The sequence below is a fragment of the Columba livia genome, chromosome 4, assembly GCF_036013475.1.
Source record: "Columba livia isolate bColLiv1 breed racing homer chromosome 4, bColLiv1.pat.W.v2, whole genome shotgun sequence".
In the NCBI taxonomy this organism is placed as follows: domain Eukaryota; kingdom Metazoa; phylum Chordata; class Aves; order Columbiformes; family Columbidae; genus Columba; species Columba livia.
Genome location: NC_088605.1, coordinates 47,537,802 through 47,565,260, shown reverse-complemented (window position 1 = coordinate 47,565,260; position 27,459 = coordinate 47,537,802). Strand labels below are relative to the sequence as shown.

The 27,459-nt window shown below is 47.4% G+C and overlaps 1 protein-coding gene across 7 annotated transcripts in view; it reads left to right on the top strand.

Moving 5' to 3' along the window:
- MFHAS1 (multifunctional ROCO family signaling regulator 1) overlaps positions 1-26,627 on the top strand; it is a 38,852-nt gene extending 12,225 nt beyond the window's left edge. The window contains exons 2-5 of one of the 7 annotated variants that reach the window (XR_010472300.1): positions 20,895-21,021; positions 22,466-22,896; positions 24,178-24,315; positions 24,422-26,627. Coding sequence is in view for 2 of the 7 variants with exons in the window: in XM_065061495.1 (XP_064917567.1) it covers positions 20,895-21,021; positions 24,422-24,473 (179 nt within the window). In the remaining 5 variants the exon portion in view is untranslated. Of the gene's footprint in view, positions 1-20,894; positions 22,094-22,465 lie in introns of all 7 variants that reach the window. The other 6 variants (XR_010472299.1, XR_010472296.1, XR_010472297.1 and 3 more) reach the window with 6 other exon arrangements.
- Positions 26,628-27,459: the final 832 nt, after the last annotated feature.

The following is a 27,459-nucleotide window of genomic DNA, read 5'->3' as shown; positions in this document are numbered from 1 at the left end:
TTTACTTTTACAGCTGCCGAAATTTATCTTTGCAGGAAATGACCTATAAAAGAGATGCTCAGTACCAGATGATTGTTTGTTTCATTGCATGAGAGCTATTTGAAAGCTACTGACTGCAGGGGTGAGATAAAATTTTGATGTAGGTTTTCCTGTCTCCAGAGTCAGTTGTTTATATCAGGACTGACTTGTGCCCTCCTTCTGCATGCTGTGGACAGAGGTGTCACAAAACATGCTTTACTGCTTGCTATGTGCATGCACTTCTTCTTCATAGAAACACTTCAGCGTGAAAAGTTCTCCCATGTAAGTTTGATTGAGATATATCATGTCATGATCCACATGCAGATATAAGTTCCTACTCCTTTTGCATCTTGAGATGGTAGGAAATCACCAACAGCACTGAATCTTTGTTGGCTTTTGATGATGTTGTGAACATGTTATGTGACATTGGGATAGAGCTGTGAAAACACAAGTGTAAATTTAGAAGTAAAATATTAGTACATCTGGTAGGTAATTCTGTATGTTGTGGAATCTTGTTGCATTGACAGTATTAAGCAGGTAACTGTGGTAGCCTAGCATTCTCTCCAATTAGTGATTTGCTAATAATAGTGCAGACTAGTTGTTTGGCTCTTGAAAGTAGTTTGCCAAGGGAGAAGGGAGAAAATGTATTTAATGAAAAATTCTATGTTGTGTTTGAATTCTTGGAAGTCCGAGTGAAAAAACAATTTTATTGCCTTCCCGCCCCCCCTCCCCACCCCGTTGTGAGTAGAGGAGGAATAACCTTGCTGATAAGTAAATAAAACTGTGGTCTGGGGATGAATACAAAGTGATCAGTTATGTCCTTTTATCTCCCTCTCCTTGCTTGTGGTACTTGTGCTTGCTGTATAGATGCAGACAACTGTGAGAATAAGCCGGCTGGCTGGTGCTAAATGAGGTCACCTCTTCTCAGGTGAGCTTGTGGGATGCCAGTGTAAGGATGTGCTATTTAAGGGAGCACCTTGTAGGGATGAGGAGTGGGGAGGGAGTGCTTAAAGTACCCTGTCAGTTATAACAAATCAAACTCCTGCTGCTGCTGCAAACAAAATGTGTTGGTGCTTTTCACTAGCTAAGAATGTATCTGGGTCTGAGAAAGTAATGCAGCTGGGTTGTAGGAGTCTCAGCCTGCCTCCTTGGTCTGCTGTACAGTGATGTCCTTGCCTACAACAGGAGAGCTGATGGAGTTCTGGTGACCACAGTAAGGAGCTCTTGTACAGAGAGCAAGGAGGCCCTGGTGGTTTTAGAAGCTGTGGAGTGGGTGCAGTCTGTAGATTACCTGTGTGGATGTGGCCTTTGTTCCAGCTGAGCAGCTGTTCTCTAGTGGTTTCTTTCTTGGGAACCAGATATAAGAACTGGGGTTGTGAGGTTCAAGACCTGTGAAACAACTGGCTGGTTGGCATTGGGAGAAATTTAGTTTGGGGGTTCAGCTGGACCACTTTTGAGAGCTTATGGTTCTGCCCCAGCAGGCTGCTGGAGGCTGAACCATATTGTACTTGTGCTATTTTCCTGGCTAACGCTTGGTTTTGAATGTGCTGATCGAGTTGCCAACATGGTCAGTGGCAGTATGGTTTAGGAGTGATTCAGACTCCATGGTTAGGAGTGATTCGCCTGTGGCCGGTGGTTGGAGACTGTAGGCAGACTGGGCCGTGACTGCTGGAGTGCTTGCCTGCTTGAGTTGGCTGTAGTTTAAAGCAAAACCTTAATTTCAGATTTGTTTGTTGTGGGTTAATTGTTGTTGTTTTGGTTTTTGTATCTTCCCCTTTACCCGGTTGTAGGGTGATGCTTGCCAAGTGTCCAGTGTAGATAAGTATTGTTATTTGTGTTACATGTGAGGGAACCCAGACCTCCCAGACCATTCTGGGAGAGTTCCCTCCCCCTTCATCTGGTACCCGTCACTTTCTGTAGAGTTTTCAGGCTCTCCTAGTTATGGCATAACAGGAAGGAAACCAACAGAGGCACAACAATGGTAGGACAGGGATTTCTGGAACTCATGCTGTGATTTATGATATAAATTAATATTGTAGGTTTTTGTCCTAATAATGCAGATTATGGCATACTTTGCTTAAGACTTGAATGATCTGTGTGTAGTAACTCTACAATCTGTGTGTGTTGAATTCCTCTCAGAGCATGTCCTTCACATTTTTTGCAGGTGTTTTCCAGCAATACAGAGTGAGCCATGGCCTATGATAAGGGATGAATCCTGCCCTGTAGCAGGGTAGGGTTCTTGATGAACTTTCTAAAAAATGAATTGGCCATGGCTTCCACAACACCAAAATCTGCGAGGTTTGGCTCAAGATGGAGGTGCTTGACCTAATTTGCTTCCCAGGTATCTAGCTGCTGTTTCTGCCACATGAAACCACACAGTGGAAAACTGTTGAACATGAACACAGTGATTGCATCTTGCTTGACTTTGAGAGACGTGCAACACATTTGGTGCCTTTGTATCAATGCAGAGGACTGCTAGAGACTGATTTGTCACAAACCTACCTCAAAACAAGTGTCCTTGCGTCTAGTTAGGCCCCTTGCTACACGGTCAATGAGCAGAGGGTGAGCTTCCTGCAGCAGAACAAACATGTGTCTTTGTTTCTTGGCCTCTGAAACATTGTGGTGGACACAACAGAACTGTAAAATTGTCCTGCAGCACAGATAGAGTGCTGCATGGTACAGCAGCACCCTGCTGCACCTCTAGCTGTTGTGGACCTCTGTTGCTGACCATGTAATACCTTTCTCTGCTCGCTGTGGCCTATTTCTCAGATGCAGCAGTCAGGTATAGATAGCAAGCAGTTACTCTCTGAGCAGATAATGTTAGAAAGCAAGGACTTAGCAATGTGCAGATCTGAAATGCAAAGGTGCAGGACGTGCAGTGTGGAGCATGGAGAGGTGGGGACCTCTGTCTAAGACTGGCCGCCTGACACCAGCCTTTAAGTATTCCTGTTGCCTGTGTCTGAATTCCTCATTCCTCAATTCCGCATTTTCATCGCGCTCATTAAAATTCTCGGATAAATTGAGATCAATCAAGAATGAAGGACCCCAACATGGGGTAATGGCTGGGGATAGTGATCCATTCTCAAAAGCAGTCATCTCGTATTGACCATCCTGATACTTGCATTTGTATCTTTCCACCATCCCTCTGTATTTATAGTGTGTATAACTCACTAGTCTGTACACACTTTTTCCTCTACTACATAATGGGGAAAAATAGCATAATTGTCTGTCAGATTGCTAACCTTTGCACTTTTCAGGATTACATCCTCAACAGATAGTGAGATGCAGCTGTATTTATTGCAATATGTGATAAGGAATGTTTCAAACTATTTATGTCCAATTCATTTGTTTTTACCTCAAAAAGGTCTGAGCAGCTGGATTCTCGTCTGTATGGGAGCAAAGGGGACTTGGGGCGGCTACATAAATTAGATGTCCCTTTCATTTTGTAATTCTTCATCCTTTATGTGTGAAGTGGGGAGTGACTCACAGGAACTATGACCTTCCTTAGCTGGAGGGGTTTAGTCATGATGAGACCCATAGGAGCTGGAGCAGAGAAGGTGTTAAAGAGTCAGCTGGGCTGCTCAGCACGTAGGGAGGCCTGTATGGTGGAAGGTGTCTTGCAAATTGCACGCTCATCTGGGAGTTGCCCAAGGGCACGGGGAATTGTAAATCCAGACAAACTGGTGTCAGACTGAGCAACAGCTGGGTGGTGCCAAACTTTCACTCAATGACAGGAAGCTATTCCTGGGAGCAAGCTGGTTTTGAACAGCACTGTAGGTTGAGGGTACAGCTCCTGTCTTGGCCTGCATTGTCTTAACATGGTCTCTGGGGCAGCCAGCCTCTGTCCCACCATTACTGCTTTTGAGTGCCTCCATGTTGCGCCATCGCATTGCTGGGCAGCTGGACCAGGAGCAAGCAGTGAGAACTGGGATGATCAGTGCTGGTCCAGAGTAGTCCTCAAGTAATCTTAGAATCATTTCAGTTGGAAGATACCTCAGGATCAAGTCCAACCATAACCTCCTAACCTAACTCTAGCACTAAACCATGTCCCTAAGAACCTCATCTAAAAGCCTTTTAAACCCTTTCAGGGATGGTGACTCCACCACTTCCCTGGGCAGCCTGTTCCAATGCCTGACAACCCCTTCCGTGAAGAATTTTTTCCTAATATCCAATATAAACCTCTCCTGGTGCAACTTGAGGCCACTTCCTCTCATCCTATGGCTTGCTACTTGGGAGAAGAAACCAACACCCTCCATGCTACAGCCTCCTTTCAGGTAGTTGTAGACAGTGATAAGGTCTCCCCACAGCCTCCTTTTCTCAAGGCTAAACAGCCCAAGCTCCCTCAACCACTCCTTATAAGACTTGTGCTCCAGGCCCCTCATCTCTTGGATGGGTTGGCTTTCCTGGGGAAGCCTCATCTGGGCTGTATCTTCAGGAAGCCAGCATGCTGTGTCCAGAGAGTAGCAAGCAAGCTGACCTCTCACCACTCTGCTGGGGCACTGCAAGTGGGGAGCGAGGCACAGACTTACCCTGTTGATAAGTCTGTGCTGCTGCAAGGAGAGGAAGAGACACACAATGGGTTTTCTCTGTGTTTTCTCTCCTGGTCTGCGTGGTGCTTCTTGCCCACTTGCTGTGTCGACTGTATTTTATAGCAGAACTGCTGGATGGGGTTGAATGTGCTTGGTGGCAGGTTTCCAAACCAGGGAGTCAGCAGCAAGCACCAGGCCTACTTACATGCATTGCGTAACCAGATGAGTTTTCAGATCCCTGTGCATTTCTCTAAATCTTCCTTTTGAACAGGCTCTTTCTCTCAGGGAGATTTTGATGCTCTTATTTCAGATAACGATGCACACACTGGATATAGAAAATTCTCATGTCCAAATGATTCTGGTTTATCAAAGTCGCTAAATTTAGGTAATCTGTCAAAAAAGAGTTTCCCCTTCCTGTGATCTGACATAACATTTCTTGGTTGCTGTTATTTTTACTATGGGACAGCTTAAATCTGTGTTGGTTGGGCACTAAGTGATGGCTACAGTGGGAAAGAAGACATTTGTTTCCGTGAAGTAAGGCGGCCGTGCTGCAGCTCCAGGCTCTCAGGGCAGTCTGCTCACACAGAGCTTGTGCCAGCGCCGTATCGGGATCTCCTGGCAGTGCTGCCTGGCTCGCTCCAGCCCTGCCTGCTTTGCAGAGGCTCTCTGGGCCTCCCCACCTTCTCTGGGGCTCAATGCTCTGTTTAAAAATAAACCCTTTTCTCTGATAGCGGTTAACTTTTTCAGCATCTTGGGGGTGTAGTGCGTGGCAGTGGTGATATATTTTAACACAATCTCCATCATCCCAGGTTCTAGGAGGACAGCATAGGGAAGGTGGTGCTTCATTGTCACCAAAGTAGAGACACAACTGCATATGCAATGGAAGTTTGTGCGGAACCAGTCATACCTCTGGTTTCACAGATCTCTGTAATACATGGACTTTCTTTCACTGTACCCCATTACAGACCAGGACTGAGCCATCCCAGGCATGAAACAAACTGCTGGAATCAGGCACCACTGAAACACTTTGAGCTCTTGGTGTCAGGAATATATAATTCAAGCTTTCAAAGTTTATTACTGGCTTTGCTTTTGGTTTTTTGTTTGTTGGTTTGGGCTTTTTTAAGCTAGCTTCTTTGTTAAAGCTGGCTCTGTGGAGCTTTGAGCTCATATTTTAATATATCAGATTGCTCTGCTTCACCTACCTGCTGACCTGGTTCCAGACATCCTGTGCCTGCTTTCACATTGAGATGAGAGCGAAACCACACAACTCTGGGATGTTGAGAAGAGATGCCACTGCTTGCTGGCTGCAATATCCCAGAGATGTGCTGAGCAAGAATTTTTTTTTTTTATTATTTTTTTTTCCCCCTCTCTCTCTTTTCTTTAAAGCTTGTGGTGGACAGTTGTGCAGGGACATTCAGTGGGTGAAAACAGAGGTGATGCAAGCCTCGTTCTGAAACTGGTGTAATCTCCAGGTACTTTTGCCCAGCTCTGTGGTGGTGCCAGAGGGCTATGTGGGGAATGAAGCTCGTGTGTGCTTTGTCCTTGCTAACAACTCCGGTCAGATCTGTGTACCTGAACCTGTACTGCAAGGGGTTTTCAGCAGGGAGTCTTGCTCATGCTGGTGACCCAGAAGCCTGTGAGCTAATATTGCTGACATTTTCATGTCAGCTTTAATCAGTGAGAAGTTTGTGATTGGGCTTGCTTGTGCCCAGAGAGAGCTCTTCAGACTCTGAAGTGATCATTACTGGATTTTGGCAAGATTTTAACTGATGCTTGCTTGGGCAGATAATTCAGTTTAGCAAGTGGCTGCTGTGGTCAGCTTGGAGCCCTCCTAGTGTAAGATGCTGAAATACACGATCAAGAGTTGAGTCTTGTGTGTGTCTTTTCCCAAGCAATGTAATTGTGTCTCAAAGGCTCAGCCAAAGTAAAGATTTTCTTGGATGAAAGAAAAGTCTGGGAACCTTCCTTTGGGATCAAAAAACAAAACAAAAAAACAACCACCACAAAAACAAACAAACAAACAAACAAAAAAAAACCCACAACACCTTTCTCTGTCTTCTTTTGTAACAGAAAGCTACCATGAAGCTTTTGAAGCTTCCTGTTAGTTTTAGCTTGTTCCTTGTCCTTCTTTGAAATAAATCACATCTTTCCTCTATGACAAAAGAGAGGCTAAGACTTTATGTACGTACACACATGCACATTTTTTGAGAGCCTGCAGTGAAGCCAAACACAATGTTAAGAAAATGTTGCCAAACAAGGCAACACCATGCTCAAGTTAGTGATTCACACAGGGATCTGATGTAAAAAAAAAAAAAAGGTTGAAGAGGGTGTGATGAGAGGAGATGCTTGATGGGCTGGTTTGGGGAGCACAGTAGGCTCGATCTGAATCTGTGACTTGGATTTCTGGCATAACACTTTGCAAGTGCTAAAAATGTGCTGTTTGCTGACTGCGTGGCCCTTGTAGGGAGGCTGGGCTCCTTCAGTGCAGTTCTTGCCCAGCCTCTAGTTCATTGCCGATATGGCATGACAAGTTGTCATGTTTTATGGCAGACCTGTGGCCAGGCTCCAGGTCACAGAGATATGTCATTCTTACGTGCCTTTCCTGAAGTATTTAATGTCAGTATTCCCCTGAAACAGCACTTCTGGTTGAAAGCCGTGTGGCAAAAGAGCCTCTGCTCTGCAGCTGCTGTATCATGCAAGTCTTACGTGTGATTCTTTTTCTCTGGGATATACTAAGTGTGCCCAGTGCCATCTGAGCCTTGCAAGTGACTGTTGGGACTGGGAGCTGCCAAGAAAGTTGTGGCTCTGCTAGAGACAGCATTTTTGCAACTTGCTCTGTGCTGCCTTATCCCCAGTTGCATAATGCAGTGTGATGCAGATAATCCAGTCATGACTACAAAAGGATTTAAAACTCCTTTTTAATCGGAGTCATATTTAATAAAGCTTTGCCTTGCTTGGAGGACTGTTCTCTTGGATTGTGTGTTTAAGAAAAAATGCAGGAGACTGAGGGGGATGTGAGGGAACCAGATCATGGAGAAGGGACACAAGTCCCTCTGTGTGGCTCCTTGGCTGCTGGTGGTGAAGTCCAGAGCTGTGGGACACGTTTCCACTAGCACCAAGGATGAAAAACCCTTACATGTGCAAGTAGGAGCAGCCCATAGGTCTGTGCTTTCTCTGAATTTTTCCCTCACAGAGCAAACCTTTGGTGCTTGTCAAGGGAAGGAAAGGCTCTTTCTAGTCTAGTCTGGCTTATGCTTCCCGTTTAAACTCTTTATGTCCAAAATATTGGTGGTTATCCATGGCCTCCTGCATCTCCAAACAAACTGTGATCCTGGACAAAGCGCAGAAGAGGAGAGGATGCTCTTTGCTTCTCTTGTAATGGCCTTTTGTGAAAGTTTGTGTGATTGACCTTATTTCTTTGGTTGTTGCTCTGCCACTGTATTGTGCAAAGTGCACTGTCTAAAATAACACATAATCTCTGAAAAGTACTGTCTTTTTCTCCTGTATGCCAGTATTTTGCCCACTTTTCTGGCAGAAGCCATGTTTTGAGCTGCCACGTCTGTTGCACCTCCCCTCAGAGCAAGCCTGGTGGGGCCTGAACTCCAGGGCTGAACAGCATTTGAGAGTGAGTGTCCTGCTGGCTCCTGCTTTTCTAGTTCCAATAATCCTTGGTCTTGGGGTCTGTTGACTATATGCTTATGATCTCCCCGAGTCTCTTCTCTGATCAGTACAGGTAAATGTCTGGGAAGTTTTAAGGTTATTTCTTCCCAAGACAGATCCCTCTGAGGGGATCGATGCTGGGCGAGTCCAGATTAGAGACACCCAGCTTGCAGCTCCGATGGGACGTTGAAACACCTGAAGGAGAAGGGGCCAGGGCTGTGTTACAATGACACTGGGGCATAAATACTTCAGAATCATCCACCTAGTAGAAAGCTGCTTGGAGAAAACCTGCAACACAGATTTGCAGCGCAAATAGTTAGGGGGCCAGGAGGGAGCTCAGCCCTGTCCTGAAGTCCCATGGTGGAACAGGCAGCATCTGGGAAGGGGCAGGGGGGTAGAGGAAGTGGTGAAGGAGTGAAATGTTCTCTGGCAATGCTGCTGCCTCCCTGGGAGGCTGATGAGTTCTTTACAGCCCCCAAAGCTCTTTCCTGTTTTGTTAGCAAACATGACTGCCATAGAAGTGATTTTTAGACAGCAGAGACGGATGCTGCAGTTTATTTTTGGGTACTGAGAACCCCAGAGCAGATGGCATTTAGCAGGCAATGAACACTGAAGGACTTAAGTAGCAACACTATTGTTTCTGAACTTGCATGACTTATCATTTTGGAAGGCATTCCAGTGGCAGAATAAAAAGTAATAAGAATTGGTTTCAGCAGAGGTATTAAAACAGTCTATGATGTTAAGTCCATAAATAAGCACTTTCCCATGGGGAAAAGGTGTTTGTAAGGATAAGCTAGTTATTACCTTGATTTACAGCTGTTGGTTGTTCCCTGTTTGGATATTAGAGAATGAGAGGGTTCAGAGAAGAATGGTTAAATAATTGAAAGTACTGAGGAATCACCACAATTTAAAAAAAAAAAAATAATAATAAAAGGTTAGTTCTTATCCGCTCTGGAAAAGGGGACAAGTAGAAAAAGATTTTGTACAGCTCCTAATCTTAAAAGGACAGAGCTTTTTTCCTGACTACTGAGTAATGCAAAGCCAGCAGCCCACTGAGACTTAAAGCATGTCAATTTTGGTAATAAGAAAAATACTTTAAACCAAACTAATGGAGAAGATTTGAAACAAAAATCAATTCTCCACCTCTGTTGGCATAGTGAAGCTCAGGCTCTAAGCTCTGCAGAGTGCTGCTTGGGTACGGTGATGTGCACCAGCAACGCTTTTATAGAAGACACCAGCCTTACCTGTGAGACCAAGAGTTGGCTGCATGCCTCAGTGCTCTGCTCCTCTAATTTCAGCCATATGGCTTCACCCAAATCTACATCACACTCTGGGTCACAAGGAAGAAACACTTGACCTAAAGATGCACTTGTGAAACTTCAGTGTAAAGGGAAGTAATACATGCAGAGAAGCAGGTTAGATCTGATACCACCATAATTAAGGAAACTCCTGTGATCTTGCAGGTTCTTACTCAGCTGAAGCCATACCTGTGGTCAGCATGTATAGTGTGGTGTTACTTATTAACTAGCAGGAAATGCATAGCTTTGTAGGAGAAGCATCAAGGAGGCGTTTTGCTCCAATTAAGCACGAGTCTAGAATAAATTCTGTGATGCACACGCATAGATCAAATTCCACGGTGAAGTGGCTTCAGTAGAAAGTCACATTAGTAGATTCAAACAGGGATATGTTCAAGCTGGTTCAGTCAACAGGTAAAACATTTACTTGATTTAATGTATGAGCCTGAGTGGGACTTACAGTGTTTAGACTTTGCTCGTTAGGCCAGTCGATAATGAAGGGAAAAAAAAAAATGTTACTCTGCTTAAGTGGGCTCTGTGGTTGTCCTGCTGAACAGGAAGGGTTTAAATGTAAGCAAAATAGCTTCACAGAGGAGTATTGCACATGCATTTCACCTTAAATGATCTGAAAGATAATACTTATCATGCAGGTTTGAAAATACAGTTCCCCCAATTCAGTTTGCTGAATACACTGAAGCCTTGGAATGGCCCTAAGGCAACAGCAATTCATGGAACCAAGTTGCTTTTACTCAGGAATGAATTCATTTAATCTCATGGAAGACTGTTGAGCAGTGCATGTACACACATGTCTTGCACGTGTGTTTTGGTTTGTTGTTCTTCTTGGCTGGTGAAAGTCAGGTAAATGGGGGGAGGAGGGAGGGGGCGGGGCACGGGGAAGTTTGTAGTGGCAGAATGTAAAAGGCGACTACAAGGGAAACTGCAGGTCTTTTACTCCCCAGCTGGACTTTGCTGAATGCTCGTAACAGAAGAGGGGCTGCATAGCCAGGATCCTTACCTTCAGCTGGGGCATGCATGGACATCTTGTGAAGAAGGAACAAGGCAACTGAGAAAAAAACTTGTCCCAGATGTTCTCCCAGCCTTTGCGTGTCTTCACAGGGATCTGTCTCTTTACTAATGCTCCAGTTGTTGCTGTTTGGACTGGCTGCAGCTGGTGGTGTCCAGTGTTCAGGTGGATGCTCTGCCTGCAGTAGTGCCTTGCTGTTCTGGGTGAGAGCAGACGGGTTGGGGCTGGCTGCAGCTCTATCTCCAGCTGGTGCCTTGCCTTGGCAGAATGAGGAAGTGCTCGTGGCAGATACGGCTGAAGAGGTGGAATTAAAAATAACCAAAAGGTAGATTCTGGGCTTGGTTACTCAGTGACAGGCCTGTTTCTATTCTGAGATGAGGATAATTTGCACTGAGCTCATTACACCACGACTCTTCCTTAAAATGACTTGACAGTCAATTTCGTTCCAGCTAATAAAGTCCTAAAATGTTAATGAAGCAAATCAATTTTTCATGGCTTTGTATTGCAGTTGTCTGAAAGTGCTGTGTTGTGGCCTGACAATTCAAGGTGCTTTTTAGATATTAAAAGGGCAGTAAAATATTCAGCAGTTTGGAGGATGCTTTGTTTTCTGTTTCAGCTTTTCCCTAATGCTCCCTCTCCCTTTCCTGAGCCTTTATACTGTATTGTTTACCTGCCCCCTGTGGTCGCTTCCTTTCTCCAGTGTCTGCTCTGATCACTCATGGGCAGAGGTGGTGGCTTCCACCTTCCGCCACAGGGAGAAGAAGGATGGAGTGCTCAACAGAATAGGCAGAGATGGAACTAGATGAGGGACACTCCTCCTGCTGAAGTACTATTTGAAATAGATTTAATTTGATGGGACAAAGTAGAGAAATGGCATCATGTTCATCCTTCTTTCGGAGGGGAGTGGTAGTGTCAAAAGTTACAGCCTTCGTTCCTTATGGCAAGTCTCTTTCTGAGATGACAAAAGCTGGTAGCCCATGGCTTGGACAAGTGTACTCTACTCTGGGTTAAGAACTGGCTGGAGGGCCGGGCCCAGAGAGTGCTGGTGAATGGGGCTGCACCCAGCTGGCGGCCAGTCACTAGTGGTGTTCCCCAGGGGTCAGTGTTGGGTCCAGTCCTGTTTAACATCTTTATTGACGATTTAGATGGGGGGATTGAGACCATCATCAGCAAATTTGCTGATGACACCAAGTTGGGAGGGAGTGTCGACCTGCTGGAAGGCAGGAGGGCTCTGCAGAGGGATCTGGATAGACTGGAAAAATGGGCTGATTCCAATGGGATGAAGTTCAACAAGGCCAAGTGCCGGGTGCTGCACTTTGGTCACAACAACCCCCTGCAGCGCTACAGGCTGGGCACAGAGTGACTGGAGAGTAGTCAGACAGAAAGGGACCTGGGGGTACTAATTGACAGGAAGCTCAACAAGAGCCAACAGAGTGCCCAGGTGGCCAAGAAGGCCAACGGTATCCTGTCCTGTATCAAAAATAGCATGGTCAGCAGGACAAGGGAAGTGATCCTTCCCCTGTACTCTGCATTGGTGAGGCCACACCTGGAGTATTGTGTTCAGTTCTGGGCCCCTCAGTTCAGGAAGGATATTGAAGTGCTGGAGCGGGTCCAGAGAAGAGCAACACGACTGGTGAAGGGACTTGAACATAAGACCTATGGGGAGAGGCTGAGGGAGCTGGGGTTGTTTAGTCTGGAGAAGAGGAGGCTTAGAGGTGACCTCATCACTCTCTAGAACTACCTGAAGGGAAGTTATATCCAGGTGGGGATTGGTCTCTTCTCCCAGGCAGTTAGCAACAGGACAAGGGGGCATGGGCTTAAACTCTGCCAGGGGAAATTTAGGCTGGAGATTAGAAAGAAATTCTTTACAGAGAGAGTGGTCAGGCATTGGAATGGCCTGCCCAGGGAGGTGGTGGACTCGCCGTCCCTGGAGGTTTTTAAACTGAGATTGGACATGGCACTTAGTGCCATGATCTAGTAAATGGACTGGAGTTGGACCAAGGGTTGAACTTGATGATCTCTGAGGTCTTTTCCAACCCAGTCGATTCTGTGATTCTGTGAATTACCTGGCATAAATGCTTTCTGTGATCAGTATTTCACGAGTTGTGGAAAGAGGAGAAAAATGTTGCGTGCATCGTATAGCCACACTGATGGTGAAACAGCTACCTGCACTGGCTTGGGAATTAGGTAGATGTCAACCACCCTTTATTTCTCTGAGCTGCTTTTTTCATACTGTCAGAAGGAGACAGAAGGGCGCAAACCTTCATGATTGCTGCTGGAGTTATTTTGATGGAGTTATTTTGATTATTTGTTACTGCTCTCTCCATTCTGGTTTTATAACTATGGAGACAGGAAGTACTGAGCTGTGTGGTCTGAGGAGTGTGTGTGGGTTTTTGTTTTGCTTTTAATTGAATTCCAGTTCTAACTGTAATTAATTTCTACGTTCCTGAGAAAAAGATAATTGACTAATGTTTTGGAACAAACATAAAGTTTTCCAGTTTTTATACCTGGAAACCTTGTACTGCCACATCAGTAACGGATGATCTCATGTTAGGGAAATTAGTGGATGAAAGATAAACTGGCATTTTGAATAATTACTCTCCTTTAGCTGCTGAGTTGAGCATCCAAAATGCTTTCCACACAAGGTCTTCACCCAGAGGTGTGCTCGGTCCAGTGCCAAAGGCTTCCTAAGAACTTCTGCAAGCGCTGAGGTGTGTCAATGCCCTCTTCTGCTGGGACAGCAAGGGATTAAGAGCTAGGTGACCCTGTCATGACTTGGGAAAGGAGGAGGGTATTTAACCCCTAAAGGCTTCCAGTCTCTATCTGGTGTTTGTGTGTCCTCTCCCCTTCCCTGCCTGACTAAAATTAGAGGTAGCATTGCCAGGTACAGCATCTGTCTCCTGGGCAGATCTTGCAGAGCACCTTACCCTTTGGCATGGCCCTGGCTTCCCACCAGGGCGAGTAGTCTGGTGGCTTCTTGGGTAGGAGGTGAAGTGCAGGGTAACCTCAGTGATGGTGTGGGGAGCTGCTTGAGCTTGAATGGAGCAGAGGACAGCATCTGCAGCGGGTCTGGGGTTCCCGGCATGGTGAACTGTGGATGTACGTCCTAAAGCTTGACCTAGACCTATCGGCTCCAAGCTGAAGAGCATTCCTGCCTGTTTCCAGAAATCTGGCACAGAGGTTGTTTCATGTTTCTGTCATCTGGCATGAATTAAGAGCCTTGGGAAAACATTTTCCTGTGCAGCGAGCTGGAGGAAATATTCAAGGTAAGCCATATACACACTCACAGCCCAGAGCTGTGAGGCCTAGAGATGAGTTGCTGGCTCGAGAGGCAGCTGGTGCTCTGAGTGCAAGAGCTGAAAGCTGTCTGGTGCTTGTGTCAGCCAGCAGCCCCAAGGCTGAGCCTGCCCCTCTAGCAGTGGTGATGCTCTGGAGTGGAGCTGGGCACCCGCAGGAGAGTGCTCTGTGTTTGAGGAAGGTGTCTCTGCTGACATTTAAGGTCTTGAACCTTTCAAAGGAAAAATGGCAGGTTGCCATCAGTTCCTTTTGCATATTTTGGAAAGCTCTAACCCTCTTCTTTGCTCTCAACATCCTTTCCTCTGTGTTCTCAGCTTCTGGTCTTTGGAGACTCATCTTTGCAGGTTGGTCCTATGCCTTGTGACTGGCCACCTTTCCCACTCTGCATTTCCAGAGCAAGCTTTTCTTTTTGTTTTCAAGCTTTAATTTTTTTAACTATATTTAATCAGAGGCTGATTTGTTTCTGAGCATGTGCTGTACTTGATGGGTGGTTCTGCTTGCCAGCCTGCTGTTGTGTTCAGTGCTTACCAACAGAGTTTTCTTCTCTGTAGCTTTTTTCCACAGTTGTCCCTCCCACTGGGACACTTTCACAGGGTGAGATTTTTGTTGTTGTATTTGTTTGCTATTTTTAATCGCCTTTAACCAGGGCTGCAATGTGAGGATCCTGAAACTTTCTGTTCATAGTGTGGGTTTCACCCTGCTCTGCTCCCTTTTGTGATGCCTCTTGCTTTCAGCTGCTTTTTTTTGTTGTGTTTGCAGCCAGGAGACTAGATTCCATTGAGAATAAAATGAAGTCCTAACTTGGAGGTTTCTCTCTACCCATTCCCCTGCTCAAAGTAGGCCAGATAGATTAAGTCACTCAGGACCCCAGAAATAAAACACGGAAAGTGCAGAGATCTAACTTTCTGGGAAATATTTTTGTGCGTGACATGCAGGCAGTGCTGTGAAGAGCATATTAAAAATTCATACCAATACAGAGCAGTATTCTCAGTGCGCAGTGCTTGAGAATAAGCTGATGCATCATGCACAGCAACATTTGCAGGAAGCCACTCGTTTGTTTCATCCAAGCAGAGAGTGGTGAAGACGAGATTTAAATGGTGTGGGGTAGAAGAAGCAGGCTTGGTGTGAGACACCATCTCTTTTCCCTCTCCTTCTGCCAACACTCCGGGCAGATTTCTCATCTCCTGTAGAGCTGGCTGCAAAGTCCTGGTGTATGAAGGCATTGCCTGTGCTTCCAGCAGAGGGGGAAATGTGTGCATGTGGCTATTCAGTTCCTCCTGCCTCTGGGACTGGTTTGATCTGATTGTGTAAGTGCTCCAGATGGTGAACTTCAAAACAACCAGCACCCAGGCAAAGAAGTTGTAGCTTCTCCAACCCCAGTCTCTTTGCAGTTGTATGGACAAAAGGGGGTAGGACTGCCTGTGAAGCAAAAGGGTGTCCTGGAACATAAAGCTCACTTGTGAGCCCTACCTTCTGACTGCTGTTGGAAACCAAGCAAAGGACACATGGTTTTGGTACACAGACAGTGTTGGTGTATTAGTCTCTGCTTTTCTGGAGGCACCCAGACTGCTGAGTGCTGTGCAGACAGATGTCACAAGCACAGCTTAGTCAAAGGAGGCTTGACAGAAGAGCAGTTGAGGCTGAGATGTAAAGTCTATCTTATGCCAACCCCACCTGTATTGGTTGGTGTCTGAAGGCCTTCAGCAAGGTGGAAGAATGAGAAGGGATTTCAGGTAGGAGAGCAAATGAGCAGTGGGGCTGCAAAAAACAGTGGGTATGTGGTTGGAGCAGCTCTGGAGCATGCAGTGGAGGGAGTAGGACAGTGCTGAGGCAGGGCAGGCTGTAGGAACAGCTTGGTTTCGGCTGTCTCATGCCCCTGCCATGAAGCATGGGCAATGTCTTCAAGGTCCCAAGCAGGCTGAAGAGAGAGGAGCAGCACCATAGAGGTAGGGTCGGGGTCCTGCTCATCCGTTGCTTTCTGGTTGTCACTGTGCAGCCCAGATCCTGACAGCAGGAATGACAACATGAAAATGAGAAACGCCATCAGGCTCATACTGACCAATTGTGTTCTCCTGGGAGCTCTGAGAGAAAGGAGGTGGCATGGCAGTCTGGAGCAGAATCTCTCATCCCTGTGCCCTTGCTGCAGGTTGTTGACATATAAACAGGGAACTTTGTGCCACTTAGCACAGCCGTGGCAGTGGGAACTCTGTGAAGGCAAATGGTCCGGGGGGATTTTCCTCCTTGCATGCAAAAGTCTTCTCACTGTTAAACAGCCAAGTAGGTTTACAGCTGGGCTTGTATGGTTGCCAACATGGAGTAACCGAACACTCCTGCAAGTACTTGCTTTTCTTGCTGTCAGCCTCCCTGCTAACTCTCTGATTCGTCATGGGTATCTGGCATTTCACGGGTATTTTCTAAAGGCCAGTGAAGTGTGCTTTGCAGCATGCATGGATCTGGTGGCTGGCATGGGCTCTGAGGGAGGCATCCCTCCGCGAATCACAGTAAATCAGGGACAGAAGGAAAAATGTGCCTTGCTCTGTACTTGAACAGAAAGTGTACACCTGTGCTTTTCTGTGTTCCTGGGCATATATGGCAGTAGAAATGTGTTCCTCGTGCACCGAGTGATGATACACAATTGAGCTCTCTCCAGCACATGCGGTTATCCTTGTGGGCTACAGGCACTGGCCTGGCCCAGGAACCCAGCACAAGTAGCTCAAAGTTTGCCATGCCCATGTCTGTTCTGCGATAAAACAGTAGCGACAAAGAACACCTTGCTGAGATAAAAATATCTGTTTTGGCTGAGCTGGCTAGTCCTAAGAAGAAACAGGCCCTTCTGGTAGAGCTTTGGGCATGGATGGAGGTTTGTTCCTACGTTTGCCTGTGACTGGCCATGTGTAGCAGGTTGCTTCTAAATGGTATGGGCAGTGTGATTCAGTGTGCCCGTCTGCTTGGGGAAGTTTACGTATCAGCTTATGCTGCAGCCAGACTGAGTATAGTAGTTTAATGACAGAGGCTCAGTTTGTGTCTTAGCCTTAGCTTGCTGTACAGCGTATTTTACACAGTTGTGGAGACCTGTTTCTGTGCCAAAAGGCCAGGAGGGTGGCCAGGGGACAGATGCAACTACTCTGCACCATTTGTGCCATTGTAAATGGTGGGGCAGCAAAGGAGCATCTTCTAAAGTATCTGCTGTCTGTTTGCAGGTGCTTTTAACCAGGCTTGGTGGGTGCCTTCCTGCTATGACCTGAACTTGGACTTAGATGCATCTAAAAATCAGGCCTTGGCCAGCAAGTATCCAGCATTAAAGTGCTTTTGCAAGTAGGGCTCATGGTCATAAATCTGCTGAGTAATCTTCGTGATGCAGGTTTGTCTCCTGCAAGATGGAATTGTTCTTCAAAACTCAACTGTGTTAGTCTTTAGCCTTAAGATGAAGCAGTTGGAGTTTTGATTAAAACCTCAGTGGCTTCTGTGGAAGTTAATATTAAAACCAAGGCCATGCTGGGCCTAGGACAAGCTTCGTGGTTTATGTGTGTTATTGCAGGGCAACCTTTCAGATAGGGCAGGCAAAACCGAGGTTTCCAGTAAAATTTGTGACATGCTCATGAAGGAATGCACCAGCAAAATACAGACTGGCTAGTCTGTGCTTGGGGGCAGAACAAGTGCTGCAGGCATGGGCTGCTCCAGCTACATTTAAACTTAAACCAAGCAAACACCACTGCATGCTAGGCATTTAGTTTTTTCTTTTGTATCAGTGGAATACTTTGATCTCCTTGTTTCCACGACACCACAGCCCTGAATAATTTTATTTCTGATCTCCTGCAGTTTAAGTAATTCCTGAATAGAAATGTGAGGTTTCTGAAACCTCTGAGGGATTCTGGGCCTGGAGAGTTGCCTCCAAGCAGTATCTCATTGCTAGTTTGTTACAGCTCTGAAGATTGCATATTGAAATGGGATTTGCATAGCTATTATTTAGCAGTGATGTGAAGTGTGATTTAGGTAGTTATGCTTGGTTTAGTACTGTGATGAGTTTGTGCAGCAGTTTGCAAAGACAAGGGGATGAAAACACTCTGGTGGGAAGGCAGTGAGTGGGACATCCCATAACTGGGAGTGGGGAAGAACAGGAAGGATGCACAGGTGGCCTGCCCACTTGGTGCCTGATGCATCTCATGGAGTAACTGTGAGAAGAATCTTTCTTCTGGGAAGCAGTGTGTATGTCAGCAGGACATGGGAGTGGGGCTGGCGGAGGTGTGGATGGGGCTGGAGACAGAGTGAGGTGAGCTTTATCCCAGAGGCAACCTAGAGGGGGAGGTCAAGCCATAAAGAAAAGGAGGGTTGACTGAAGAGCTGCGAGAAGGGGTTTGCCTGCAAATTGGACATCTCTTTTATCCTACAGCAACCTCCTCTGCTTGAGAAACCTCCTCTAAGGATTCCTGAAGTGAGAGAAGGAAATAGGAATGAAGGCTCAAGCCAACAGACTGGTCTTATGGCACTCCTCTGCTTTAAGATCTAGTGGATATTAGCCCTGTCTTTAAAGCGCATAATGGCACACTGATTTTATGACTCCTCTTTTAGAGCTGGTATTTTCAATACTCTAAGCAATACTGCAGTTTAGAAGTCAAACTGGGTCTGGAAACCTGGGAATCACTCCGACATGGAGCACTGTCCTTGATGGGATGCACTGCTGCTTTCAGTGTGTGACAGCTCACGTAATTGAGGACACTGCCTTGCAGATATAACTTTGAATTGCAAATACCATCACGATTTTTCTGTTTTGGAGATGTGTCCGCGTGGCTTAAAAGCTGCTCTGCCACTTCAGGTTTGAGTGTGGGTGTGAGATGAGGGTAGATATTCAAACTAAATATGAATTCAGATTGCGGACCATGGGGGCAAGCTGGAATTACTGGCCCCAGAGGTGGGGTATCTCTCAAGAGGAACTGTGTGTGTGTGCTCCTTGCCAAGCCCTCCCCTCTGTTTTCATGATACCAAATGATGTGTTCTTGCTTTGCAAAAAACAAGGGAGTTTATATCTGCTTTTTCAATAAAATGACAAGAGAAACTGTGGAGGGGAGAGGAGGGGAGGGGAGGAGAGGAGAGGGAGAGGAGGGGAGGGGAGAGGGAGAGGGAGAAATGGCATCTGTGAGGCTTGATGGGGCTGACTTGTGCCATTGCTGCACAGGCTGGACAGAGCTTCTTCAAAGCATGATTCTTTTTCTGGTTTTTCTGGCCTGCTTGGTAATCACAGCTAGACATGGGGAGACATTTTTCTGACATTCTTGGTTTAACAGCAGAGGAATTTATTGCAAGTGTATTTCAAAATAGAGGAGTCCAAGGACCATCTGTCTTGAGTGTTTCAGTGGAAGTAGGGACGGCTCAGGGTGGCTCCTTGATTGATGGGTACAGAGAGTTTTGTGTGGACCTGTGACTGCAGCCTGCTTACAGCTGGCCTGCCTGTAGGAAGGACATCACTGATGTGGCTGGCACAAGCCAGTTGGTGCTTCGGCCTGAGATGGGGCTGTTTGGCACTGATGTGGGCAAGCTCAGCAGAAGAACTGAACCTTTGTTTGGCACAGGTGCTGCCAACCCAGACTGCCTTTGAGAGCAGGCCCTAAATGCTAGGCTGGTCTCAAGAGGTCTTCTGGTGCTATTGGGTGTCTGAGCTGTGGCTGGACTACACCGAGGAGATGGCATGTCGATGGCCAGGGAATCTGCCCTGCTGGGGTCAGGCATGTGCGGTGGAGCCAGGAGGAAACTTGAGTTGCTCTGAGCAAGCTATTGGGGAAGTGTTCTGTGGAGCTGGGCACAGCTCAGCACCTGGCTTTCCCTCTCACTGTGCTGACCCGTGTCTTGCCCTGGACTACATACTGCAAGGGTGCCAGCAGTGAGGAGCTGCCAGCTGGGCATTTGGACAGCAGAGCTGATGCAACTCATTTAGCAGGGGGATACTGTGGGTTGTGAGAGAGCCGCCCACTGCTGCTGGCTCAATACAGAGCTGGCATTGCCTGCATTAGGTAAGAGCTGACAGCCGGGAGCTGGGATCTGCACACTCAGCAGAGTATAGTGTGGCCCAGAGTCCTGTCAAGACTCGGCATCAGTCCCAAGGGAGCTGTGGCAAGCACACCCATGGAGACAGGCATGAGGGAATCCTCTTGAGTATTTTTACCTGCTTCTAAATATTGTTCTGGCAGCTATGAGAGGCACCCTACACCTGGCCAGCCATCACAGAACAGCAGGGTCTCTTCAGCTCCCAGGTAGCTCCTGCTGAGAAATTGCAGCACTGGAGCAATGGCTGGACAGCCGCAATGGGCAGGGTTGCTCAGGGACAGAACAGGAGGTAACATACGGGTTCAGAAAAGGTCAAGCATACTTGTCTGTGGGTGGTTTGAGGTCCTCCCCTGAATGTCTTAGAGGTGACATCCTGAAGTGATGCAAAAATCATGTCTGTGGCAGTCCTTGCAAACCATCTTCTTTCTGGTTCATACCAAAGAAGGTGGTGTTGGCACGGTCCTTGTAGGGTCCTTCTGCTCGAACTGAAAGACAAATGCTTTTCGGTTATCTTTGTGGGTGTGGATGATTGTAGTATGCAGATGTGAATAATAAGGCTTGTATCTGTAGCTTTCTCTGTCTGCCAGTTATCTTGCCAATGCTACAGGTCGGCTTTTTTCCCTTTCATGGAGGTTGAAGGTAAACTTCTGGATCCCATCTGCCCCCAAAGCCTAATTAAAACACCTACTTCTAAACCCCCCATCTCATTAGACTCCATCTATATGCTATGAATCCCTAAGGAGCTCGCAAGTTTGTGCGCAGTGATTCAATGCAGAAACAGGAAAGATGGCAGATGTTAACGTTTGTGTGGAACAGCATGTCTCCAAGCAGTAATCACCAGGACATTCACCATGGTTACACAGATGAGACCTGCTTGGGTTGCAGGACCAATAAGCCCTCTTTCAGTGCTCCTTTGCATCAGTCATGGACATTTACCTGGTGAGGGGGAGGGGAAGGGCATGCTAAAAGCAAAAATTGCAAAAACTGCCTGGCTGATGCTTAAATGTTTTCATTATTTTCCCTTATTCACAGGAGAACTGCTGAGTCAGCCAAGACCAGAGGGACTGACGGAGATCATCTGTCCCAAGAACGGCAGCGAGCGAGTTAATGTTGCCTTGGTTTACCCCCCTACTCCTACTGTGACCAGCCCTTGTTCCAAGTGAGACCTGAAAGCAGACCCCCATTCCCCTGTCAATAGACACCAGAAAGCCTACATAAAACATGCACTTTCTAAGCATTTTTTCTGGAAGGTAGCAGCCCCACAGCCTGGGGACTGTCCTAATTATTTGTGGATATAGACAGCCCACTCAAAGGATAAGAGGTACAGTAAAATGGGTTGAGGTGTTCCGTGAGCTATGTTGTGACAGGTGAAAGGCACACATAGTGGGCAGGACAGATCAGGAGATCAGCCTTAGGTAGGTCAGGACCTCAGGTCCATGTCCACTCCCTGCTCCAAGCAGGGCCACCCTTGCAGCTGAGTTAGATTGCTTGAGACCTTGTATTAGGCAAGGGTTGATGACTGCCAAGGGTGGAGGATACCTCTCTGGACTCTAGAGGTACACTGTTCACCTAGGGCAGAACTTTTTTCCTTGTGTCCTGTCTGAGTCTCCCTTACTACAGTTTGGCTCTCATTGTCACAAAGGTGGACTGCTGGCTTGTTTTCAACATGTTCTTCACCAGATCCCAAGGCAGTTGGACCCCAGGCTATGGTGGTACATGGGGTTGTCCTGTTCTAGGTGTAGGGCTATGTACTTATCCTTGTTGAATTTCACAGCACTGTTGTTGGCCCAACTTGGTGAGGTCCCTCTGGACAGGAGCTCTGCCCACCTGTGTGTCAATAGCCCATATGTCCTCCATTCCACAGAGTGGGGATGTGCTTGGAAAACAGTGCTGTGTTGTAGTGGGAACAAATGTGGAACAGCACTCGCAAAAACAGGCTTTTTGATGCATAGGTTTTCTTGCAGAACAGAAATGCAGCCATGGCCTGCTCTCCTTCGAGTGGCACAAGGGAATTTGACAGGAACCTTAGAAGAGTGAGCCAAGTGTCTTGCTGGTGGCTGCTACTATGCTGCATGTGAATACATATGACTTTAACTTCAGTATCTGCAAGTAGCTTTGGATGCTGTTCTCTCTGTTCAGTACCGTCCCACCCCAAAATACGCTCATCCTGCTGAAGAATAGCTGTTGACCTGTGTGTGAAGGTGAAGTTGCCACCTGGGGGAGGAAACAAGGTAGCTGCCTTGATACTGAGCCACAGGTCACCGCTGTCTGTTCACTCTATCCTCCTGTATCTGTACTTGGCACAGCACATTTGTAACCCAAGACCGCAGTTTCTGTTTTACTGTGCTGTCAGGCTGTGCCTGTGCACTTGTCCTCCTGCACTCCAGGCAGTTCCAAAATGTCTAACAACTGTGTCCCAGTTTCACAGTCACTTTGCTGGCAGGAAACTTGTGTTCTCAAAAAGGCCTGTGTTACTTTTAAAGACTTCACCCTTCCTATTTAGAAGCCTAGGGAAAAACGTGTGTCTTAGGTTATTCATCACAAGCACTGTGAACCTTGCTGCTTGTGCTACATTACATTTTCTTTATCCTTTCCTCTTCCAGATAAGTCGTCAGTGCTGGTGCCAAAGGTTTTCCACCAGGCAGAACATGGCTGATGCTCTGCAGTGCTCCCATCTCTCCAGCTGAGGAGTTGCATGCTGATGGGGACCGATGGGACTTTGGACTCTGAAATGCTGTGGGGTGGGGGCAGCTCCCAGGTGGGGGCCTCGTGGCTGGAGTGGATGCAGTCACCTGGAGATCAGGGACAACAACAAGGCGTGAAGCAAAACGATTGCTGCAGATGGCAGAGCCACTGGCCAGAGGGAAAGCACTGGGGATAGGATTCTGTGGACGCATTGATCGCGTGTTGAAAACCCATTTGGATCTCATGATGAATGTAAAAATGTTCTTGGTACCATTTAATTCAGACCTGCTTGGAGGAAAGGCTCTTGAAATGAGCTGTAGCGGGATTCCCTGGATTTGTTCCTGGACAAGTGAGTTTTGTGGCAGGTGGCCAAGGCTTCGGCAGGGAGGGGGTGAATGCTGTGAAGCCTTTAAAATTGCTCCACTGCAAAACAGTTGGCTGTGTCCCACACAGCAGACTTGGGCGGTGGCAGCAGAGCTGGGAAGTGTTTCCTGCCTTGTGTGTTCACATACACTGTGCCATGAAGTAGTAAAGATGTCTTGTAATCACACAGGAATGGAAGAAGGGCAGTCACTGTGCCCCCGGCACTTGACATTTCTTCCTGATCACTAGCCCCCAACAGCTCATTTTCTGCCATGCCTGGATGCTCTGGAGTTGCCATTGTGGTATTCTCCGTGCATCGAGGCCACTAGAGCAGTAGAAATCTAGATCTGGGTCCTCCTCCTCCTAGCAAAGCCACCCAGGCATCATTGTGCAGAGATCTAGTGAAGCAGCGCATGACTGTGTTGTACAAACTGGCCCTGATGCCCTTGGGCTGACTCTGGCAGCTGTGCTTCTTGGGCAGCCATTCTCCCTGGGCCAGATGTGGTAAAGGGCACGCTGAGCACTGCCACAACAGTGCTGATTTCTCTCCTGACTAGATGGTTTTTGAGGACTTCTGAGATGTCGCTGTCAGTTTGTGCCCTACAGCTGAGCCCTGATAACTGGGGTGTATGAGTCCCACTCCATGCAAATATTTGATTTTGTGTAAACTGAATAGGAAGCAGGCATTTCCAGAGCCAGGATCCCTTCATCATATGCTGGTAGAGGTCTGAGAGGTGAGGGACTTAAAATGTTTATGTTAATGTTCAACTATTAACCCTTCAGGCTGTGTTGGCAGACCTGGGATGGGTGATACTGGTCAGCAGGAAGTCCCCACCAGGATGCAGGCTGGCCAGGCCTGCAGCCAGTGCAAGACAGTGACATGCATCCTGCTGGGACTTGCTGCTGTTCCACAGGTTCTGTTCCCCTGGCTTCTGGTCCTTCAAATACCATCCTTGTTTGTAGGGCTGCAAATATCCCCCTTGGCAGGAACTTAACACTGGGAGATGCAGGGCAGAACCCACTCTAGAGGGAGATTGTGGAGGCCAGGTAGAAGAAATCAAGCTATGGTGCCTCACCTCAGGGAGAAAGCTGCCAAATGAAATCTTGGCAGCTCAGTCAGCTGCACCTCTCTTCAGGGTATCATTCCAGCTGGGGGGAGCTTGGGCTCAGATTTCGTGTGTCGACCTGCCACCTGTGACAATGGGCATCTGAACCTTTCTTATGCAAGTGAGAAGCATTAATTGATTGTGCTTCTGTATCCCTACAGATGAATTGGGGACTAGAAATTGCCTGTGGTGGCTGGAGGGAATAGAAGGGAGGTGAGATTTTTGAGTGGTGCCAAGAATAGTGGCTGGGAAACTCCCTTGTGCTGAGTCTTGCTGCCCATGAGACATGAAGGGCCCAGGTATAGCCAAAATTTATGTTAGGGCATTCCCTACTGTCACCTCCCATGCTGGGTGGCATTCTGCTCTCTTTGCTGCTACTTACCTCTCTCTTTCCATTCTTCATAGGAAGAAACTAGCAATTTGTTGCTGTGACCATTGCGTGGAAACCACATTGTAACGAAACCACAAACTGGAATCCTTTTCTAGCCGGAGGCCTGTTTCCCAGTGCGCCCATCTGGTCTGGGATGCGTGAGCATTGAAGGAGTGAGAGGACAGAGCAGACATCTTACAGCCTGCTTCTTGGGACCACAGCCCTCCTGCCGGGGCACACCACCACAGCGGGAGCACTGCATTACCTGGCCTTTGCAGGGACTCATTCGGCTGCGTGCACTGAAGCCATAATGCCAGCAGTGTGGCAGTGTGGAGATCAGTCTAGTTGGGTCTATTTAATGTGAAATGGTGATCACTCATCCGCCCACTGTTATGTAACTGGTGTTAACTGTTTTCATCTGTGTTTTTTTTTTTAATATGCAAAAGCTATTTAATTTTCTATGCAGTTCAAAAATGTCTCCCCTTTGCAACTGCCAGGTGGGAGATCTCTGCAGAAGAACCAAGCCAAGTGGCTGACAGTTCTTTTGATTTTGCTGTCACACTTTTTTAAGGATGTATCCTGGAGTCTTGTGCACACAGTGTCCCTTCAGTGAGCTCCTGCCTGTTAGACCCCACTTAACATCCCTGAGCCACAGGGATGAGAGCCCTGTATTTTTGGAGGATCTGTCCTCTTTCATGAGTCAGGCCACAAGGAAAGAGCTTGAAGGCAGTGCCGTAAGAGCAGAGATAACCAAGTTCAGAGCATGTATTACATTCTTGTTCTTGGCCCTGCTTGGAGAGTTACTGAACTGTTAGAAACGACTAAGGCCTATGTGGAGCACCCTGTACCCCTTACTGAAAGTGTTATGAAGAGGTTGGAAAGCACTGGGGCATCAAGTGTCTCCCTGTGGAGCTAACAGTGAATTTAGCCCCTTTGGAATAGGAGGAAAATCTCCTGGTACTAGATGCCTGCTTCACTCAAGAGGACTGTGCTGGTTTTGCTTATTGGTTTGCAGACCTCTTGCTTGCTGACCAGTTGATTTCCTACTGAAACTGGTGCAGACAGGTTTGGAAGCAGAGCTGGCAAGTTGCTTTGCACTGCAGGACTTCTGGCACCTGGAACGTGTCCTGGAGTGTGTTGTGTTATTCTCCAAAGCAAAACCTGAGATTCAAATCTGCATCCGTCCAAATGAAACTCCCAGGATAGCAGCTTTGCCTTCTGCTGCGTCTGTATAACACATGAGAAATTGCATGTCCCTAAACAGCACACAAATGTGTTGAGGTAGAGTGAGAGGGAGCGTGAAGGGTGATGCTGCACATCCAGCTCATCTTAGGGTTTGCAGGGATACTTGGAGGCCTCTGGCAACTGCAGAGGAGAGGGTCCTGGGATACCTCTGCTTTAATTGTGCTATAGGCAAAAAGATCAGAGAAATCAGGTCTGTTTCCAACCTGACACAAGGCCAGGATGCATTTGACTAGTCTTTTTTTGTGTCAATACTGTTCTTTCGGCATTCTCTGCTCTGAGCTTGGGGGATTCAGCTTTAAAATTAAACAGAAATAGAGACCAGATTGGGATGTCACCTGCCTTGTGATCTCTCAAATCAGATGGAAGAGAGCGGGGGCTGCAGAAGTACAGGTCATCTCCCTTGCAGCTTTCCCCATGCTACAGTTCCACAGTGGCTGTGAAAACCACACAACAGTGCATTTGGGTGCTGCTTTCCCAGGAACCCAAGATGTGCTTGGCTGCGCTGTAGCACTAGAGCTTACATGGGGTCTGTGTTCCCTTCCCCTTTGTACCTCTGAGGTGGTTAAAGTTTGCCAGAGCAGTAGGGTCTCCTCACTGAAGTTGTGTTAAAGGGAACTGCAAATAGCATTTAGGAGCTCACTAAGTGAGGCAAAAACCCACTGGCTAACTCCTGCAGAGCCAGATCCTGGAGCTCAGGTCCTCCCGTGCCCTTTGTGTGGGATCTTGGGCTGGTATCCTTGCAACAGCAGTGCCGGGAGCTGGAGACACTGCACTGCAGTAAGCACAAGAAGAGGCAAGCCAAGTGAGCCTCAGTGTAGCACTCATCACACACTTCATGGCTCAGTTCGTGGACTGTAATTGCAGATATTCATATAATCTACACCCCTGGGCAGGACTCTGCGCACACGCACATGCATGCCCAGACATACACCACGCGCACACTCACCCACACATCCTTGCCAAAACAACTGAAAATAAAAGTGATCTCAATCTCAAGGAGAGGCCTGGCTGTTTGATTTGTTTCTCCTCTTCCAGTGCCTCCTTGGGCCCTAGCTCTGGAAATGTCTGTGCCACATTGTGGATGTGGGGTTTTCTGAATCCAGGTACCATGTTATTTGTTGTTTTGCAAGTCTCGTTTCCCTGCAAACCCTGCTCAAGTGCCACGTTGTTCAGAGGTGAGAGCCTTCTGCTTGCCAATGTGGGCATGAGCGGCAGCACCAGGAGGGTGAATTAGAAGTGAGTCCCTTTCCACGCAGTCTTGAGCAGCTGTGTGTGAGCCTGCTTCTGCCGCCGCTCTGCCCTGGAGGGGACAAGACAGCCCTCCATTGTAACCCCAAAAAACACAGCAGTGCTGCACAAGGCAAGAGATGGCAGCATCTGCAGCAAGATGATGGGGTGTGGGAGTGAGGAAGGAGGCACGACTGAGGGCCAGTGGCTGGGCCCCAGCCACAACTGGGCAGATGTGGTGATATCAGCCTATTTAGGGGCTGGCAGGTGTGGAGGTTGTCAGGCTGGTTGCCTCAGTCTAGTGGGTTCCACATACATGTTGGCCTCCATTGCTGAGGGACAGAAGGGAAATCTCCGAGGATGCACTTGGGCTGTGCTCCAGGGCTGTGGGAAGCACCAGTGGAAAATTAACTGGTCCAGGATGGTCAGAGAGGCCTCCTCCCTTTGCCTTATCCTGGGTGAGAAGACCCAGAGTGTTCCTATGTGTCTCATGCCAGCCACCGCACCCCACTGTTGACTGTGGATTAAGGGATATGGGGAAGAGCATGTGAGGCCGTTTCCCTGGGCGAGGAGGGGATGTGGGCCAGCCAAACTGCTCTGG